The sequence below is a fragment of the Leptonychotes weddellii genome, chromosome 11 (assembly GCF_054177405.1).
Source record: "Leptonychotes weddellii isolate Sample4059 chromosome 11, ASM5417740v2, whole genome shotgun sequence".
In the NCBI taxonomy this organism is placed as follows: Eukaryota; Metazoa; Chordata; class Mammalia; order Carnivora; family Phocidae; genus Leptonychotes; species Leptonychotes weddellii.
Window position 1 is genome coordinate 45,828,840 of NC_138379.1, and position 17,709 is coordinate 45,846,548.

The 17,709-nt window shown below is 51.5% G+C and overlaps 1 protein-coding gene across 1 annotated transcript; it reads left to right on the forward strand.

The window, feature by feature from the left end:
• Positions 1-6,503: 6,503 nt before the first annotated feature.
• Positions 6,504-17,453, forward strand: RHOG (ras homolog family member G). The gene is made up of 2 exons (XM_081798748.1): positions 6,504-6,645; positions 16,209-17,453. The coding sequence occupies exon 2, from the start codon at positions 16,278-16,280 to the stop codon at positions 16,851-16,853; it is 576 nt and encodes a 191-aa protein (XP_081654874.1). The 5' UTR covers positions 6,504-6,645; positions 16,209-16,277; the 3' UTR covers positions 16,854-17,453.
• Positions 17,454-17,709: the final 256 nt, after the last annotated feature.

Below are 17,709 nucleotides of genomic sequence, written 5' to 3' on the forward strand. Positions count from 1 at the left end.
ATGCACTCTCTCTCTCTCAAATAAATAAATAAAATCTTTAGAAAAAAAAAAGCCAATTCCCCTCTGGATCTCAGTCTCCCCAACTATAGGATGTATAAGTACCAGATTATTAAATTCAGTTTGGCTTTAATATTCTACAAAACAGGAAAATCCTGAGACCTCATGATTCTTCCTGGATCTGAAGCTATGACTCTCACTTCAACAGTCCCTATGTTGGGTCCTCATGTGAGTGTAGCCTCTGCAAGAACCCCTCATCACATTATGAGTCTCAAGAGGAAACAGAGAGCTTTTTTTTTTCCCATCTGTCTTTTTTCAACCTATACACCAAGCCTTTACCGTACACCAGGTGTATCTCCCTTGAATTGCTCTCAGGGCCTTGCTCCTGATATTCTGCAGATGTTGGTTAAATCAAATTGGACTAACAATTCTCGTGCCTCTGTTCCACTCTTTGCCCAAGCTTTCACATCAAACATCTTCTCTCTCATTCACAAGAGCTCTGCTAGGTAAGACAGAGGCTATACTCATTATAGATAAAGAAACTAAGGCTAAGGCCACCACACCAAGCTCTCTCCTTTGGAATTTTCTCTCTATCCTGTAAATCTCAGCTCCAGTGAAAGAAAAGCATCCATGCCTTGACCAATGATGACAGCATAGCATGAACCAAAAGTTGTGATTAGTAAAAAAAAAAAAAAAAAAAAAGATCCAGCTCAAAACTTACCCCTTCCTTCCTTTGCCACCTTGCCTGACTTGCCCAACTTGCCCTGTGTCTCCAGTCTTCTGCTATATCTTAGAGTACTTATACAACTGGATTATGATTATCTCATAAGTATCTGTCTTCCGCATTAGCTTCTGGGTTCATCAGGGATTGAACTTCATTCATCTTCATACTCTCCCAGGCTAGGACTTGACCAGGTACAAACCTGGTACTCAATAAAAGTGTGTGAATGAATGATGTGTGTTCTCTATGAACTGGCTGTCATGTCTCTAGCTGTCATTCATCGACACCACAGGGTTTCTGGTTACCCATAGCTTTCATTTGGAAAACGACAGTATCTTCAGTAGAAGTGCCATAAAGAGTCCTACATCTGCTCACAAAAGTTTAGTTTAGAATCCCCGAGTTTGGGGATTTGTGTTATCAGTGGCGCCCCCTGGTGTCCAAAAATGGCAAGTACAGCTATCACTGAGAAACTGCCCAGGGTCTGGCTGGGTAGGAGTGAGTAGAGAGATTTTGGCTTCTAGCAATTCTTCCCATACTAGTTTCACAAAGAAAATCACCTCCTCTTCCAAAATCAGGTCTAGGATCTTAGTACCAATGTTCATTTATTGATTTAACATACTGAGCACCTGTTCATAACAACCCAGTTCCTATCCTCAAAGAGCTCAGTTTTGAAGGGAAATCTCTATATGAACAGTAATTAGCACTTGTTGATAATGTCTCGAGAGGAATTGGTACAGGGTCAGGTGCGGGAAAACAGAGGAGGAGCAAGTAACCGCCTAAAGCAATCAGAGGGTGTGCAGAGGCACACTACTTGGGTGAGGGGGAGGGGTTCTGGAATTAGATTGCCTAGATTCACATCTTGGCACTGTGGTCTGACCACACAAACTGAATTGTTCCTGGGTCACACCAGGGCTGAAGAAGGAGGAATTCCCAGAGGGGATTATGCCAAATGAGGTGGGTACCACCCAGTTTGGAAAACCTCAAAGATGCAAAGGTGCCCTGGAGGCAAACAGGGCAACTATTGTTCCACCAGCCTGGGAGGAGGGACCCTCCTAGAAGATAAGGCCAGGCCCTAGCCCTTCCTCCCCCCATCTGGTTAGTTCCTCAGAGGGAATCAGGAACGATGGATCAGAGGACGCAACTCTAGAACTCTGTTTCATTTGTCACTTCCCCTGTTTGTTCTTTTTGCTATCTCCTGTCTTGCTCATCATCTTCCCATGTCATGAAATGGGACATCAGGCTTGTCTTTGGGGGTAGCAATGAAGAACAGTAACGAAGGGGAGACTCCTACTTCTCCTAAGGCAGGCTGAGAGAGAGAACACCAGGGAATCAAGAGAAGCCCCATCAGAGACAAAGGAAAACTCAGATTTAGGGTTAGTCTGAAGAGGCTGAGACTGAGACTGAGCAGAAGACCCTTGTGAGCCACTGGTGAGCTATAGGGGACAGAGCTCATACAGACTAGGCTGGGAAGACCTGTTTGGAAGACACCAGGGCAGAGTTGAAATCATTTCAAGGCTTTTTTTCCTCCTCCTTTCTGTCTCCACCCTGCTCTTTTAGGGGAACCAAGTCATGGACATATAGAGAAATTAATGTTTGTTGTACCCTGGGCAATCTGCTAGGCATTCTACTTGCATTCTCTCATTTAATCCTCACAATCCCACAAAGCATGTAGTATTGTCATTGCCATTTAAAAATGGAAATAAATAGCTCTGTTCTATGCTCTTACAGCACATAATCACCTCTTTAAGATCTATCTCCCTTGCTAGTTACATCAGAATAGGGACTTATCTATGTTTTCACTACTGCGTCATTAACATGTGACATTATACCTAGCCCAGAGAAGGTTTTCAATAAATAGGAGGTTCAAGGAATGAATGAGAGAGTTCATGTGACTTGTCAAAGGCCGCTACGAAAGTGGTACAACTAGGATTTGAATCCTGGACTGTCTGGCTTCAGAACTGTCTATGATCTCTCTGTTTTACCCTCCACCGGGTACTTTCATATATTGTCTCTCTTCTGAATGTCCCAGCCTGTGTGCTTGCTTCTCAGCTGCTTGTGAGCACAAACATACACCACCTACCAAGAGCTCACCTATTCAGGGAAAGCAAGTGAGAGAGTAGGAAGAAGAAACAGCCCTATGGGGCCTGTGCCCTCTTCCTATACTCTTCAGCTAAGCATCCTCCTCCTCCAAGAAACCTTTGCAGACACTCCCACCCCATTACCTGTCTCCCACTCCTGTGGCCTTATTGGCCCATCCTATATCTGTGCCCTAAAAGTGGCTCTAAGTCATCTGGCCTCTAATGGTTCTACCCAGATCAGTGCTTTATTACTGCAATTTTATTCCAGAGATGTATACTGAAGACAAAGGGGTGCTCAGGCCTGCTGTGCCAGGCCCAGTGGGTGAACACAAAGATGAATCAGACACAACCTCAAAGGACTTATAGTCAGTGGGGGAGACAGACATTAGGCAAAGATACAATTAACTAGAACACAAAGCAAGATGACCTAAATAGTATTAAAGAACTATGAGCAATAAGCTACACGCATAAGCCTTAATTACTTAATTATTATTCTAAAGAGTGTATCATAGAAAGTCAGAGCTCAAAAGCATCATCTGATTTAACCCCTTGTTTTCCACTGGAGGAGTCTGAGACCCAGAGAAGGGTGAGGCCTAGCCTAAGGTCTCAGTAGCCAGTCTACTTCAGGCCCTCTGAAGCGCAGCGCAGGGCTCTTTCTTCTTCCTCCGGTATTTTCATATGCAGCAGCCCCATATCCCACCAGATCATGAAATCCTCAAGGTCAAGTCAGGCTCTCCCACTTAAGCAAGCTGAACCAGGGCCAGGTATGCCGATGACCAAAAAGAAGGGGAAATTCAGTCTGACCCTAGGCTGCCAATCCAGCCTTTTGGTTTACTGCGTGTTATGTGTACCCTCTTCTTACCACTATGCTTCTAAATTTGATTTTTGAATATTTTTTGCAGGAAACTTTTAAAAAATAAGTTCTTGGGGCACCTGGGGGGCGCAGTCAGTTGAGGCCCCGACTCTTGGCTAGAGTCATGATCTCAGGCTCTGTGCTCAGTGCAGAGTTTGCTTGGGATTGTCTGTCCCTCTCCCTCTGTCCCTTTCCCTCATGCTCGCTTTCTCTCTCTCTCAAATAAATAAATCTTTAAAAAAAAAAAAAACTCTTTATCCAGAACACTACTATATAAATCAGATAAAAGTAAACTAACTCTGGTTGAAGGGAAGGGAGGCCAGAGCCCCACTATTTTCCCGCCTTCAAGTCCTGGGAAGGGAACTCTAGGAACTCAGCTCAAAAATCTTTGTTCTGGGACATAATTTTTAGTGGCTTCATAGAAGCTGCTTTAGTATGTAGTCCTCCACTGAACCCTGTCTTTTATGGAAACTCACAATCCTTTCTTCATCAGCAAACACCAAGCACCAGCCATGTGCTCCCAGTAAGGTACAGAGGGGAATCAGATTTTCCTTTTGTCTTTCCTGCTCTCCTCTTCTCCACACAGAGGAGTCTATCCCAAGTGCTACGGGGAGGGAGGAGACAGACCCAAACTCCACCTAGGAGGATCAGGACAAGCTTCCCCAGAAGGCTTATAGAGAATGAATTCACCTACTCAGTCATCTACCGGCCTGAATCTGACAGAGGCTCTCCTTCGTTGTCCTATATCTTACCCCCCAGCTGTATGTCCTGTTGAGCACATAGGAAATATGTCTAGCCAAAATTCAGACGTACTGTGAGTGTAAAACACATACCAGATTTCAAAGCCTTAGTACAAAAAAAGAATGTAAAATATCCTATTCATTTGTATAGTCAATAATTTTTATATTGGTTATAGGTTGAATGATACTATTTTTGATATATTGGGCTAAGTAAAACATATTAAAATTATTTTTACCTATTTCTTTTTCCTTTTTTTTTTTTTTTAAGATTTTTTATTTATTTATTTGACAGAGAGAGAGAGAGATAGCAAGAGCAGGAACACAAGCAGGGGCAGCCGGAGAGGGAGAAGCAGGCTCCGCACTGAGCCGGGAGCCCGATGTGGGACTCGATCCCAGGACCCCGGGATCATGACCCGAGCCGAAGGCAGTCGCTTAACCAACTGAGCCACCCAGGCGCCCTATTTTTACCTATTTCTTTTTCCTTTTTTTTTTTTTTTAAGATTTTTTATTTATTTATTTGACAGAGAGAGAGAGAGAGATAGCAAGAGCAGGAACACAAGCAGGGGCAGCGGGAGAGGGAGAAGCAGGCTTCCCTCCGAGCAGGGAGCCCGATGTGGGACTCGATTCCAGGACCCTGGGATCATGACCTGAGCTGAGCGCAGACGCTTAACCATCTGAGCCACCCAGGCGCCCCTTCTTTTTACTTTTTTAAAAATGTCATCACTAGAAGATTTTAAGTTACATATGTGGCTTACATTATTTGCACTAGACAGCACTGGGAGAGACAGACTATCAACTGCTTGGCAGAGGTGGGGTGTGTGTGCACCTGTGTTGTAGGAGGAGGGATGATGGCAGCCAGGGAGGGCGTATCTATTCGGGCCAAATTGTGAAAGTCTGAGTGGATTTCGCCTGGCAATCAATACAGGAAAGAAGGCAAGGCCGAGGGAATAGAATCAGCAAAGACCCAAAGGTCCGTGGGCAGGCATGTTGTGTTTAGGAAACTCGTTCTTATAGCATGATTGTTCTTTAAAGGCATTTGTTGAATGTTTATTTTGAGCCAGGCATTGACAGCACGCCTTTTACATCCATTCTCATGTTATCTCCACAACTATAGGATGAAGGAGAGGTTATCCTATTTTACCAAAGATAGAACTGAGGCTCTGAAAGGTTAAGCTATTTATTCTCGGAGTTGTTCGTCTTCTTTATCTAGAAAGCCTCTTGGAGACAGGGAGCCTGTCTTAAAACGCCTCTCAGTTTTCCTCCACAGCACCCAGCACGGAGCTGTGCACGTAGTAGGCGCTCAAAGTTTGTGTTGAAGGAAGGAAGCATATCCATTCTGGAGTCAGAGCTCCACGCGCAAGACCTGGGTGCAGAAGCACCAGAGGGCGCCCACGAGCCCGCCCACCCCTTGGTCCCCAGGGCGCCGGCAGGATCTCGGGCCTGGGTGCGGCCCTGCAGCTCTAAGCAGTTGCGCGCCCCGACGAGAAGAGCAGGCGAGGGGAGCCATACGTCCTGCGCCCGCCCCGCCCCCTCCCCAGAGCCCGGGCGCACCGAGCAGCCGGTTGCGGAACGACGACACGACATCCTGTTTTTGGGGCCCGCGGCTCCGCCGGCGCCTCTGCTGATCTTGTCTTTCCCCGGGTGCTGACGCCAGCTCCCCTTCCCCCAGTCTCCGCACCCTCCCCAGGGGTCTGGGGCCTTCCCACTGCTGAATCACCACCACTCCGCACTCCCCTGGGGCTCGGGGCAGGGGTGGGGACTGCCCCAGTCGGACCCACTCTGGCCAACCCCCAGCCTTGGCCAGCGCTCGATCCCTGGGCTTGCTGGAGGCACCCAGTCTTGGGGCGCCTGTTCTCAGCATCTTCCCGCGCGGGTTGGTGGGGGCGAGATACGGGGAGGGGGACAAAAGCCTAGCGCCCAGGCTAGGGCCTCTACTGGGGTTGGGGTGGCAAGCAGAAGACGAGGAGAACTGACCTTAGGAGGCCTGACTTAAGGGCCTCGGAGGCAGAGGGCTGGGGTAGGGGAGCCCAAGTCCCGGCCCGGGGCTGGGCAGGCGGGAGGGGTGGGGAGCAGAGACCCGGGCGGGGGGCCCAGGCCCCTCGCACTTCCTGGTCGGGCCCCGCCCCGACCCGCCCCCGCGCCCCGCCCCGGCCGGCCCGCCCCCCCCACTTCCTCCGGCCTCCCGCTCTCACTTCCTTCTCGAGTCCCGAGCTGCTGCCGCCGCCCCCAGCTCCCCCGCGGCGGGGAGGGCACCAGGTGAGGCCCGACGCCTGCCGGCGGACTGGGGGTCCGGGGGAGGGGAGCCCGGCCGGCGGGGACTGCGCGCCGGCGCGGGCCGGGGAAGTTTGCTTGCGGGAGGCCGCGGGCGGGAGCTTCTCTGCTCAGGGCAAGTTGGGCGGGCGCGGCCGGGCGGGCGGGGCGGGGAGCCGGCCACTGCGAGCCGGCGGCAGTTCTGGGAGGGTGGGTTTCTGTACCGAGGGAGGGAGCCGCGAGGGACCGCTGAGGTGGGAGGGTCTCCCGCTCCGAGAGAAAAGTCTCCGAAGTGGAAGAGCTCAGAGGGGGGAGATGGGACTCAGGGGTAGGGTGACCTCAGAAGTTGGGGGGGTTCCGAAGTGTGTGAAGGAAGGGGGCCCTCTGGGCTGGAAAAGGCGCTCTCCCTACACTCCGGCAGTTGTGACATTTGGGAGGTTGGAGGGGGACGGTGTCTGTGGCCTGGGAAGCCCTAGACTGCAGAAAAAGAGCTCCCTCCCTGGAAGATCGGTGCCAATCCGGACCCACATTCGCAGGCTGCAGTCCAAGGTCCTGTGCACTCAGAGGAGGGCAGGGAGGGGGGAGCCCCGCCAGCCCCAATCCCGCTCTCTGTATGCCTGTTTTTCTGACGCCCAACCTCTTCATCCCTGGAATGAAGCAACAGGTATTTAGTTAGCAAACATCTCTGTGCCTAGCTGACCGGAGCCTGGCCTTGCTCTTTTGGGGGTAAACTGAGGAAGGAGAGGACCTGGTCTTGTCCCGTGACTAGAGATGGAATGACTCTCATTCAGAGATAGTGGTGGTCCCTGACAAGATGGCATCACTGAGAGCAGGACTATTTTGAGGAGATAGAAAAGAGCTTCTGGGAGGCAGCAGGGGCTCTGGCCTTGGGAAATGATTGGGAGCATCTCCTATTCCCCCCTCCCCGCCCCATCGTTAGTCCCTGAATTCTAATTTCTCTTCCTCCATTCCTTCTTCAGCCCCTATCCACAAACTCTCCATCACCCTCTTCTTGCATCCTCTGAGTCTTTCACCCAAACACGGTCATGCCTAGGCCCTGTCTTGTCACCTGCCCTGCCCCTCTGTCCACGTCTGTTCCCTGCAGCTTCCCCCCCCCCCCAGCTTCTCGCTCCCAAACACATATCCACTCTCTTGCTTCTTCCACTTTCTCTCGCTCCTCTCGATCTCTTTCTCTGTCTCCTTCCCTTTCAGCCATTTATCTCCAGCTTTGGGGTCCAGATCTTTGGTGAGTTTGAGAGCCTTTTCAAATCTCCCTACCTCAGAGAGACAGGCTACAACCTCCCAGTGATAAGAGATGATTAAAGGGCTGAAAACCTTTCTCTATGTGTATTTGCATGGTATTGTCCATGTGTCTATATCCTTATCTCTTGGAGACAAAATAACGGCCCTCAGCCTTGAGAGGGCCCAGAGCAGGGGAAGCCAGCCAAATGATGGGAACCTGCAGTGGGTGAGGTTGTGGTTAGGCAGGAGGAAGCAGTCTGTAGCAGTCAGGGTAGAGCGACACAGGAATAAGACTGGTGAGAGAGGCCATGGGAAATCAGAATCACCCAAACCGTTGGATGCTTAACCAAGAGGCCAGGTCTGGAGGCTGGGGGAGAGCCTGAAGGCCCCTGACTCCAGTGCTTACTCGTTCCAACACCACCTGTTAGGGAGAATGGGACCAGGTCAGCTAGGTGTGGTGGAAGGAAAGGGAGAGGGCAAAGGCAGGGTTCTGGAGGGAAGACTATATCGCTGGTCTAACTTAGGTCTTAACTGTTTAGTTCAGGAAAAGAGGAGGGGTGTGAGGCAAAGGTGTGTGCTCCCTCTTCCCTGCTTCCCGACAGGACATGCCCAGGCTGGGAACCCACGTGCCCTGGGCTGCATCAGGGCCTTGTTGACCAGGAAGCCCCCTGCTGACCCCTCTGCCTCCAGGCATCATTAATATTCCCCCTCTCATCCAGGAGCCTAACTCCCTCCGTTTCAGGAATTTCTCTCTGGAGTTTAACTTCAGTCCAGCCTGGCCTGGTTCTATAAGCTCCTGTCCCCGTTCTAAAGCTCCTTCCTCAAGTCTTTAGGAAGCACACTGAGAGATCCTGCCTCTCCACCTCCTCAAGGCTACTGTAGTCATTTCTCTCCATTAGAAAAAAAAAAAAGAGAGAGAAGTGGAGGGAAACTTTTTTGGGATTCCCAAGCACAACTAGATTTAAGAGCTAATCCGGTTCCTCATTCTATCCTTCCCCCGTCACAGTTGTCCTTCTCCCATGAATTGTCCCTTCTTCCACCCACCCATGTCTCCAACTGTCATTCTGGGAGGTATAGGGGGTTCTACTCCAGGAGGAAATTCTGGAACCTGCAAAAAATTCCAGCTCAGAGAAGGATGTGCATGCAAGACGCTTTTTCAGTATCATGGCTCATTAAAAAACCATCCAGGAGTTCTGACTCCCTACCTGCTAAACTAGTACTTATTTTAGGAAGAAATGGCTGATGTGAGATTGTCACAGATCCTGGTTGGGAATCTAGGATACGGAGAGTTGTTTCTGGCCAAATGTGTTAGGTCGGATGAGGTGGCTGATGTGAGCTTTTAGGAGGTCATAGCAGGAAGATAACCAGAAGTTGTCGCTGTAATGAGACAGCTGGGAAGAAGGGCCTGGGCCCAGAATGAAGACCTCTCCCTCCATATACAGTATAGACCCATTAGTGGTGAGGCTTGTAGGGGTCTGTGAGGAGGGAAACCAAAGACAAAGCCTGGGCCACCTCCCCAGAACAGATTGGTTTTCCTGTCTAGGGTCTAGCTTCCTCTTTTGTCCTCATGTCATGGGCGGAGGACATCTCCCCAGGAGCTAGAGCTTACAGGAGGAGCTCCTCAGTTGGGGCCGGTGAGGGTGGCTGTCTGCCCAGTAATGTCAGTTCTAGATCATGGCTAGCCTAGTGTTGGCTAGACATGAGAGCCAGGGAACTTGGAAGCAAAAAGGGTTCAGGCATCAACCTGATCCCTTTGGCCCATTTCCTGAAGGAATAAAACCATTATTGGGTCATCCTAAATGAGGCCAGAAACATGGGCCCATTCCCAGGCCAGAGTAACAGTCTTCACCTTTTCCTTTGTGGAAGTGACATCAGGCTGGAGGTTAGGAGCCCCAGGTCCTTGTCCTGGATTTGCTCCCAAATCTGTATAACCTTGGTCAACTTTGTCTCTTGTCGCTTACTTCCAACATTAGGGAGTTGCCTGTTAATACCCCCAGTGAACATAGAGAATACTGGGAGCTCTAACTCTCCTTCCCCTAAGAAGCTCCTTATAGCAGTACCCCCACTCTGGGCCCTGCTGTCTCATGTCAGCCTTGATCTGACAGGCCTCAGTAGTCTCTGCGTATCTGTCCAGGGATGGGACCAGTGGCTCCTTTCCCCCAAAGCACAAGGATTCTTACAGGTTGAGAGAAGAGAATTAGAGTATTGGGGATTATCCCTTGGAGGGGGGCAGCAATATGGGGGAGTACCCTCTGCCCTGTTCCAGCTCTGCCCCACTGACAGTGGAAAATTGGTGCCGGAGTTTCCTCCCTGATGTATTTTTCCCTTGTGGAAACCCCCTCAGAGCTGGGGCGGGGCTGAAGGGATAGGGCGGCCCTGGGTCTCTCTGTGGGTATTTTCAGGTGGGGGAGGCAGGATTGGGAGGATGGCATTTCTGTACAGCATCGTGTGAAATGAGCAAAGGCAAAGGAAGTGCCACTTCACAGGCCTTTCATGGGGCCCGGGGACTGCTGAGCTGCTGTTAGGCGGGGAGGAGGAAGGGAGGAGGAAGCAAGTGTTGGAGCCTTCCTCTGTGCTGCCTGGTGGGGGAGGGGCAGCCTCCTTAGCTCCCCCAGCCAGAGCTGCCCTGGCCCTGGGGCTCACCCTTTGTGGAGCACCCAAGGTCCTGGGATGGTGAGAGAAGGAAGGGACTGGGACTTTAGTGAAAGGGTCCCAGCACCTCCAGTGCCTTCCCAGCTACACCTGTCCTCCTTCCAGTCCCTACCAGGTGGAGTCAACTCTCTTTGCCTCTTACCCTACCTGCTGCAGTGCAGGATCCTCTGCAGGGGGTGAAGGGTGGAGAATAGCAAGAAGTGGAGGTTCTTCAGCATTCATTTTTTTTTTTTTTAAGGCTGGGAACTAGGCTGTCTTGGGTTCTGTCCCTGCTGATGGGGAGAAGGGGAAGAATGAGAGAGACTCAGCCCTTGGCCTGGTCCCAGCCCCACACTGACCTCATGTCTCCCCCAGCTTCCTCCTCCTAGCCCAGCTGCAGCCAGCTGCAGCCCCTTTGAGCCTTTTCATGTCACCTCTCCACCTCTCCTTCAAAACAAACAGACTTGCAGAGCTTCTGAAGCCATTTCCAATACAAACCCTGACCCTCACCTCATCCTTGACTAACGGTCTTCTGATGTTACCAGTTCTTAGCCTTATCAGGATGACTTTTCCTACCCATCTTTCTCATCACCTCTGGGCTAGCTATGCCTGCATTCCCCTCCTCTCACCCTTCCATCTGAGGACAGGACAATCTAGCCTGTGTGTTCATTACTCTAAATTGTACTCCACAGAGGAGGGAGGAAGTTGGTTACCCTTGTCTTATGTCTTCTGGGCATGGAGGCTCTTCCTTGTTCCCAGAATCAAAGTCTGGATTAATGGGGGAGGAGATGTGTGTCAGTCTGCAGCTTTTGCCCAGCCCTCTGCTGGGCTTCTGGAAGTAAGCGGGACAGACTTCCCTCCTCATGAGGCATCCAGTTCAGTGCGGTGAATAAATAGTTCAGACAGTGCTGGGGAAGGTAGGGCAGGAGAGGGGGTTGCTTTGGTGTCCTAGAGAAGCTGGGGAACAGAACTGGACCCTGCAGGACTGGGAGGCTCTGAGGCGAGGAAACAGAATTCTAGGAAGAGGAACTCCCATGTGCAAAGACCCGACGGATGGATTGAGTTCATTCAGTTATTTACTGACAGCCACTGTGTGCTGTGCTCAGCCTAGGGAGATAGATCTGCGAGGACCTTGCCCTCTAGACCCTCCCAGTCTAGTGACAAGAGATAAGGTTCAGGTCAGCCTCCATGTGATGCAAGTTAGAACGTACCTGTGAGGGAAACTGAGACCAGACCTGGGATGGGATAAGTCATTTGGATTTGGGTGATTTACAGAAACTTTCCTGGAGGAAGTGGCAAGAGTGCCTGGCTCTGGAGGACCAAGGTTAGGGGTATACACAGGAGTAAGGACGGGTTGGAGGATGGAAATGGGGAAGAAATGCTGGATTCCCACAGGGACAGGAAATATTGCTGCTTGATGTGTTTTGGGGAAGAGTATGTGGAGGCTGTGTGTAGAGGATCAGGGTGGTGTGGCCAGAGCTCAGGAACAGAATGCCCACAGACAGATTGTAGTTTGAATGAGTTTCAGGTAGGGCTGTAGAAGGGGAGCACCGTGCCAGGGAGGTAGGTTAGAAGGCTGCAGTAAGTTCCCATTACCCCCACACTCCCCCATTTCTTTTTTTTTTTTTTAAAGATTTTATTTATTTATTTGAGAGAGAGAATGAGATAGAGAGAGCATGAGGGGGGGAGGGTCAGAGGGAGAAGCAGACTCCCCGCTGAGCAGGGAGCCCAATGCGGGACTCGATCCCAGGTCTCCAGGATCATGACCTGAGCCGAAGGCAGTCGCTTAACCAACTGAGCCACCCAGGCGCCCAACACACTCCCCCATTTCTTACAGCCCATTCCTCCCCTCCCCCACTCCCAGTTGGGACACTTCCCCTGCTCTAACGGCCACCAAGATCTGGCAATCAGGCAATCTGCTGCTTCCTTTCCCTCCCCCATTCTGGGCCTGCCTGGGCCCCACCCCAAGACCAGGTCCCACAGGGTGCAAGCTGGGCTCCAGAAACCACACTCAGACATTAGCCCCGCATGAGTTGTGCTCCTTGTGGGAGCCACGTCAAGCTGGTAGTGTCCCTTATGTGGCACAGGTTAGACCTCACCTTCTAGCATGTGCCCTCCTTAAAGGAGCTGTGGGAACTTAATTGACCCGGCTCAGGCCATAGGATTTCATAGAAAAGAGTTGTCCTGGGAGAGAGGATAAAAGTCTGAGCTAGACCTGAGTGGGGAGAATTGGGCTGATGCCGCCACTCAGACACCTGCATACTCAGTGCTTTCTGCCTCTTGGGATGAAAGGCATTGCTTTTGTAACCTCTCGTGTGGACAGCACTTCCCAGTTTACAAAGTGCACTCATTCCCATGCTCAGGGATCCTCACTGCTGCCCTTTGAGGCAGGGAGGGCAAGTGTTACCATTCCTATTGTACAGATGAAGAAACTGAGGCTCCAGGGAGGGAAGTGACTTACTTGCTTATGGTCTCTAAGACAGCTGGTCGGGGCGGGGGGGGGACTTGGAGGCTGTGTGACACCTTGAGGAAAACATGGGATTTTGGATCACAAAACCGGGGTTTATGTCCTGACTTCCAGACTAACTAGCTGTGTGATGTTGGGTTACTTTAACTGCCCTGAGTTTGTTTGCTAATCAGTAAATTAGGAATATTACCAGTAGGTAGTCATAAGGATCAAGTCACAACATCACGTGACCTAGGAAAGGTTGTACCTTGTGAGGGTTTTTGATCAAGGAGCAGAGTCAGCAGGTGAGCCCCAGAGGTCAGATTCAGGTATCTAGTGCTCCTGGCTCAATCTACACTGCTTCTGCTTTGCCCTGTTTCTGGACACTACCTCACTCATGATCCTTTTCCGGTGTCAGTCCCTGTTCCCTTGCCAGCCCGGAAGCTACCCCGTCCCTCCCAGCTTCTTTGAGGGCTGATTTACTGATTGCTGGTTGATAACCCCTCCCTAGAGAGCTGCCTGGAGCCTGCTATACTTCCAGTCTCTTGGGCCTTGTGACTGCCGGCCAGAGAGTTCCCTCCTCGCCTTCCTGCCAGGGCCAGCCCAGGGTTGGGCTTGCAGGGGAAGAATTCCCACTCACACTGCCATACCCACTCCCCTGCTCTGTGTGGAACTGAAGATTTACAAGTCCAGGAGTCCTCTCAAAATGCCGGTGTCTCCCAGATAACCCTTGGACACAAGCAATGGCTCTTTTCCCCCACCCCCAAAAAACTGGTTGCTCTTTTCCCAGGGAAGGAGTCACAGAATCCTGAGAATGAATGTGCTCCAACTTGCCCCAGTGTGCCCAGGCCTTATGCATTTCCTGACTCCGCCCTCCCACCCCAACCTGGGGGCCTTTCCTACCCCCATCATCCTATCCCCTGCTCCCAGGGCTCTTGATGTCTCATTTCATCTACCTAGTGCCGTTGTCACAGGCATTTTTCTCCCCATTTCATGGATCGGAAAACTGAGGCCCAGAGAGGATAAGTGCCTCATGCTTGGTTGCAGTGAATCAGCAGCAGAGCAGAGCTGGGGCAAAGACTTAGGTTAGGTCTCTTGACTTCCAGTCTGAGGTTCCCTCCACTGCCCTAGGGGACCCTTATTTCCTTCCCAGCCTGTTCCCAAGGTTCTCTATCTTTCCTGAGATTGAACATATACTTATTGATGCAAATAAGATGGAAATATTTTTAATGCCCAGAGAGGCAACCTTAAGAGAGTGAAACCATTTCCCTCCAAGCTGGTCCCAGGGGAAGTGGGGACCTGGGAGGGAGCTGTGGCCATCCCTGGGTCCTGTGCAAATCCCAAACCCCCAGAATTCTGTTTCTGTTTCCAATGGGGGATTCCTTCCCCCTCCCTCCGTTTGATTTTTGAGGCTTCTGAACCAATGATTGAAAGGTCCAACTGTGGGGGGGCGGGTATGGGGTTCTCAGACGAGGGTATAGTTTGTATAAAGTGAAATGGGGAAAATGGGCCAGCGGTGATGGTGCTTGGTGGAACAAGGGATGCTTAGAGATCCCATGTGTCTAAAACAGGGCTGTCTCCTCCCAGGGAGTAGGGACCTGGTTGTGGGAGAGAGTCAGGGAAAGGAAGTCACGTACTGGCCAGAAAAAGTCCCCCATGGCTGAGAGGAAGTAGCCAAGGAGAGGAGGAATCTTGCCACAGCAGTATAAATAATCACAGGGTTTCCGGAAGCTCTGCTCTGTTCCAGAACTCAGAAGAGCAGTTCCTCACCCCAAAGCGCTGTGAACTGCAGAGGGGATCAGGGTGATGGCTGGAGCTGGGACTTCTCTTATACTTACCCCACTAATAATTACAGCAGCCTATTTATTTGGCACTTCCTGTGTGCCACACCTCATACCAAACACTTTCTTCATGTTTGCTCATTTCATACTCTTGGCAATTCTAGCACAATAGACAAGATTATTCCCATTTTACAGATGAGAAACTTGAGACTCAGGAAACTTAAATATGTTGCCCAAGATCAAACATAACTGGTTGGTGGAACTAGGATTAGAATCCCTGGCCAGTCTGACTTCAGCATGGATTCTCAGTGATGGTGCTTTAATGGCACTATGTTCTCTATCCAAGAGTCTGGAAGCTTCCGAAATTTTTCAGAGGCACATGGATGTGAAAGGATGGAACATGAAGGGGCAAATCAAATGTTTGTTTTCCTCTTCTGCCCATCCCTCTTGGCTGGGCTTGGAGGATCTAGCCTACCCCACCAAGGGCTTTGAGAGAAGATGCTAATGTCTGGGAGCCATAGCCTTTGCCTCTTTCATCATTATATACCAGACTCCAGACCAAATCCCAGCCCTGGCTCAATCTCCACTATTCTCCTGCACTGAGTTGTGAGATAGGGTTTACTGTGCTTACAAGAGTTATGAGGTCAGCTCTCCCGCCTTCTCCCCATCCCTCAAGCACCCTGGATTGAGATAGGGCAGCTATCTAGAGAATTTTGCTCCTTAGCAGGTTTCTCTTTGTGCCTTTTGGTTTGTACTTAGTAGCCAAGAGGTCAGGTTTGGAGTTAAAACATCAGTGCACTGGGCAGGGTGGGCCCTGAGTTGGTAGAAGCCCTACCATGGTTACATCTCAGAGTGACCTGGGACAGCTGCTGTGTGCCAGAACCCGTCTCCAGTCTACTCAGTGGGAGGGGTCCCTATCTGGTAGAGGATCTGGTAGACCCCCTACTTACATACCTCACTTTTTGTGTCTGTACTGCCTGGAGGGAAAAAGAAAGTAGCTAATACTTACCGAGTACTTATTATGACCCAAGGTACTGTTCTAAATGCCTTGGATGTGTTAATTTACATAATCCTTACAACAGCCCAGTGAGGTAGGGAGCATTTTACTCTCATATTACAGATAAGAATACTGAGGCATACAGAGGTTAAGTAATTTGTCCAGGGTCACCCAGGTAGGAAATAGAAGAACCAGGATTTGACCTTATTCAGTCTGGTACCAGCACTTACTTGCCTCACATAACACATTACACGTTGTACTGCCGTCCTCCCTACACCTGAGCATCTTGGCTTGGTCTCAGGGCCTCTCTCTCATCGTGTGTCTCGCTGTCTCGGAGATCTGTCTTCATGGGATTGCAGGATGGTGTCAGGTTAAGAGAACAGGAGCTGGTTTCCCCCCGTGTGCTCCCATTCTTTCTCCCCAGCAGGTAGAGGCCTCCCTAACCATGCGTGTCCCTTCGATCTGTCCACAGGTCACTGCATCCGGAGGGGCCCAGACGGGGAAGGAGGCCTTTGCCTCCCCTGCCGCAGCTGCACTCACGATGCAGAGCATCAAGTGTGTGGTAGTGGGCGACGGGGCTGTGGGCAAGACGTGCCTGCTCATCTGCTACACAACCAACGCCTTCCCCAAGGAGTACATCCCCACAGTGTTCGACAATTACAGCGCGCAGAGCGCAGTGGATGGGCGCACCGTGAACCTGAACCTGTGGGACACAGCGGGCCAGGAGGAGTACGACCGACTGCGCACGCTCTCCTACCCGCAGACCAACGTCTTTGTCATCTGCTTCTCCATTGCCAGCCCGCCCTCCTACGAGAATGTGCGGCACAAGTGGCATCCGGAGGTGTGCCACCACTGCCCCGACGTGCCCATCCTCCTGGTAGGCACCAAGAAGGACCTGAGAGCCCAGCCTGACACCCTGCGGCGCCTTAAGGAGCAGGGCCAGGCCCCCATCACGCCGCAGCAGGGCCAGGCCCTGGCCAAGCAGATCCACGCTGTGCGCTACCTCGAGTGCTCGGCCCTGCAGCAGGACGGCGTCAAGGAAGTGTTTGCTGAGGCTGTCCGGGCTGTGCTCAACCCCACGCCTGTCAAGCGTGGGCGGTCCTGTGTCCTCTTGTGACCCTGGCACTCGGCTTGGAGGCTGCCCCTGCCCCCCCACCAGTTGTGCCTTGGCGCCTTGTCTGCCCCCAGCTGTGCCTTAAGGACTAACTCTGGCACCCCTTGCCAGGGGGCTCCCTGAATGCCCTTTTCTCTGAATGCCTAGTTCTCCTTAATGAGGCCCACAGGGAAAGGGGCTTTGGGCTCTGCCCCGCTCTGCTTGGGAACACCAGGTATTCCTGAGAGCTCCCCCAGGCCAGGGTTGGACCCCTCCCCAAGAAGCCAACCCAAGTGCCCCTCCCCCATCGCCCCTACTGACCAGTTGATCCAGCTTCCCACACAGATGTTGCTGCCTGTTGTGGTGCCTTCTCTCAGGTTAGGAGCTCTCAGCTGTCCCTAACCTCTCCCTCGCTGCTCTTTGAATTGCTTCCCCCTCAAGATGCTCTCTCCCTTCCCCAAAGGAGGAGCCACAGAATCCTGAGAAGATGAATGTGCCCTAACCTACCCCCATGTGCCCAGGCCTTATGCATCTGCTGACTGACTCAGCCCCCTCTTCCCCAGGCTCCCAGACGGGGGCCTTTCCTACCCCCATCAGTATCAATAAAACCTCCTGTCTCCAGTGGCCCTGGCTCCTCCCTGTGTGCTAGGCATTGGGGGTTGGGCAGGGGATGGGCATGGGCTAGGGCTCCCCAGAGACTGGGAGCCTTTTGTTTCCTGTAAAAGGGGACAGGAGACAATAGGCTTCATTGTGGTCCCCCTACCCCCCAATTTCCCTAACAAAGCTCTGGGCTCCCTTGGAGGGGCCAGTCTTGCACTGGGGCCCAGCCACTGATTCTGTAGTGGACTGGGATGCAAAGCCTAAGGAAAAAACGCATCTA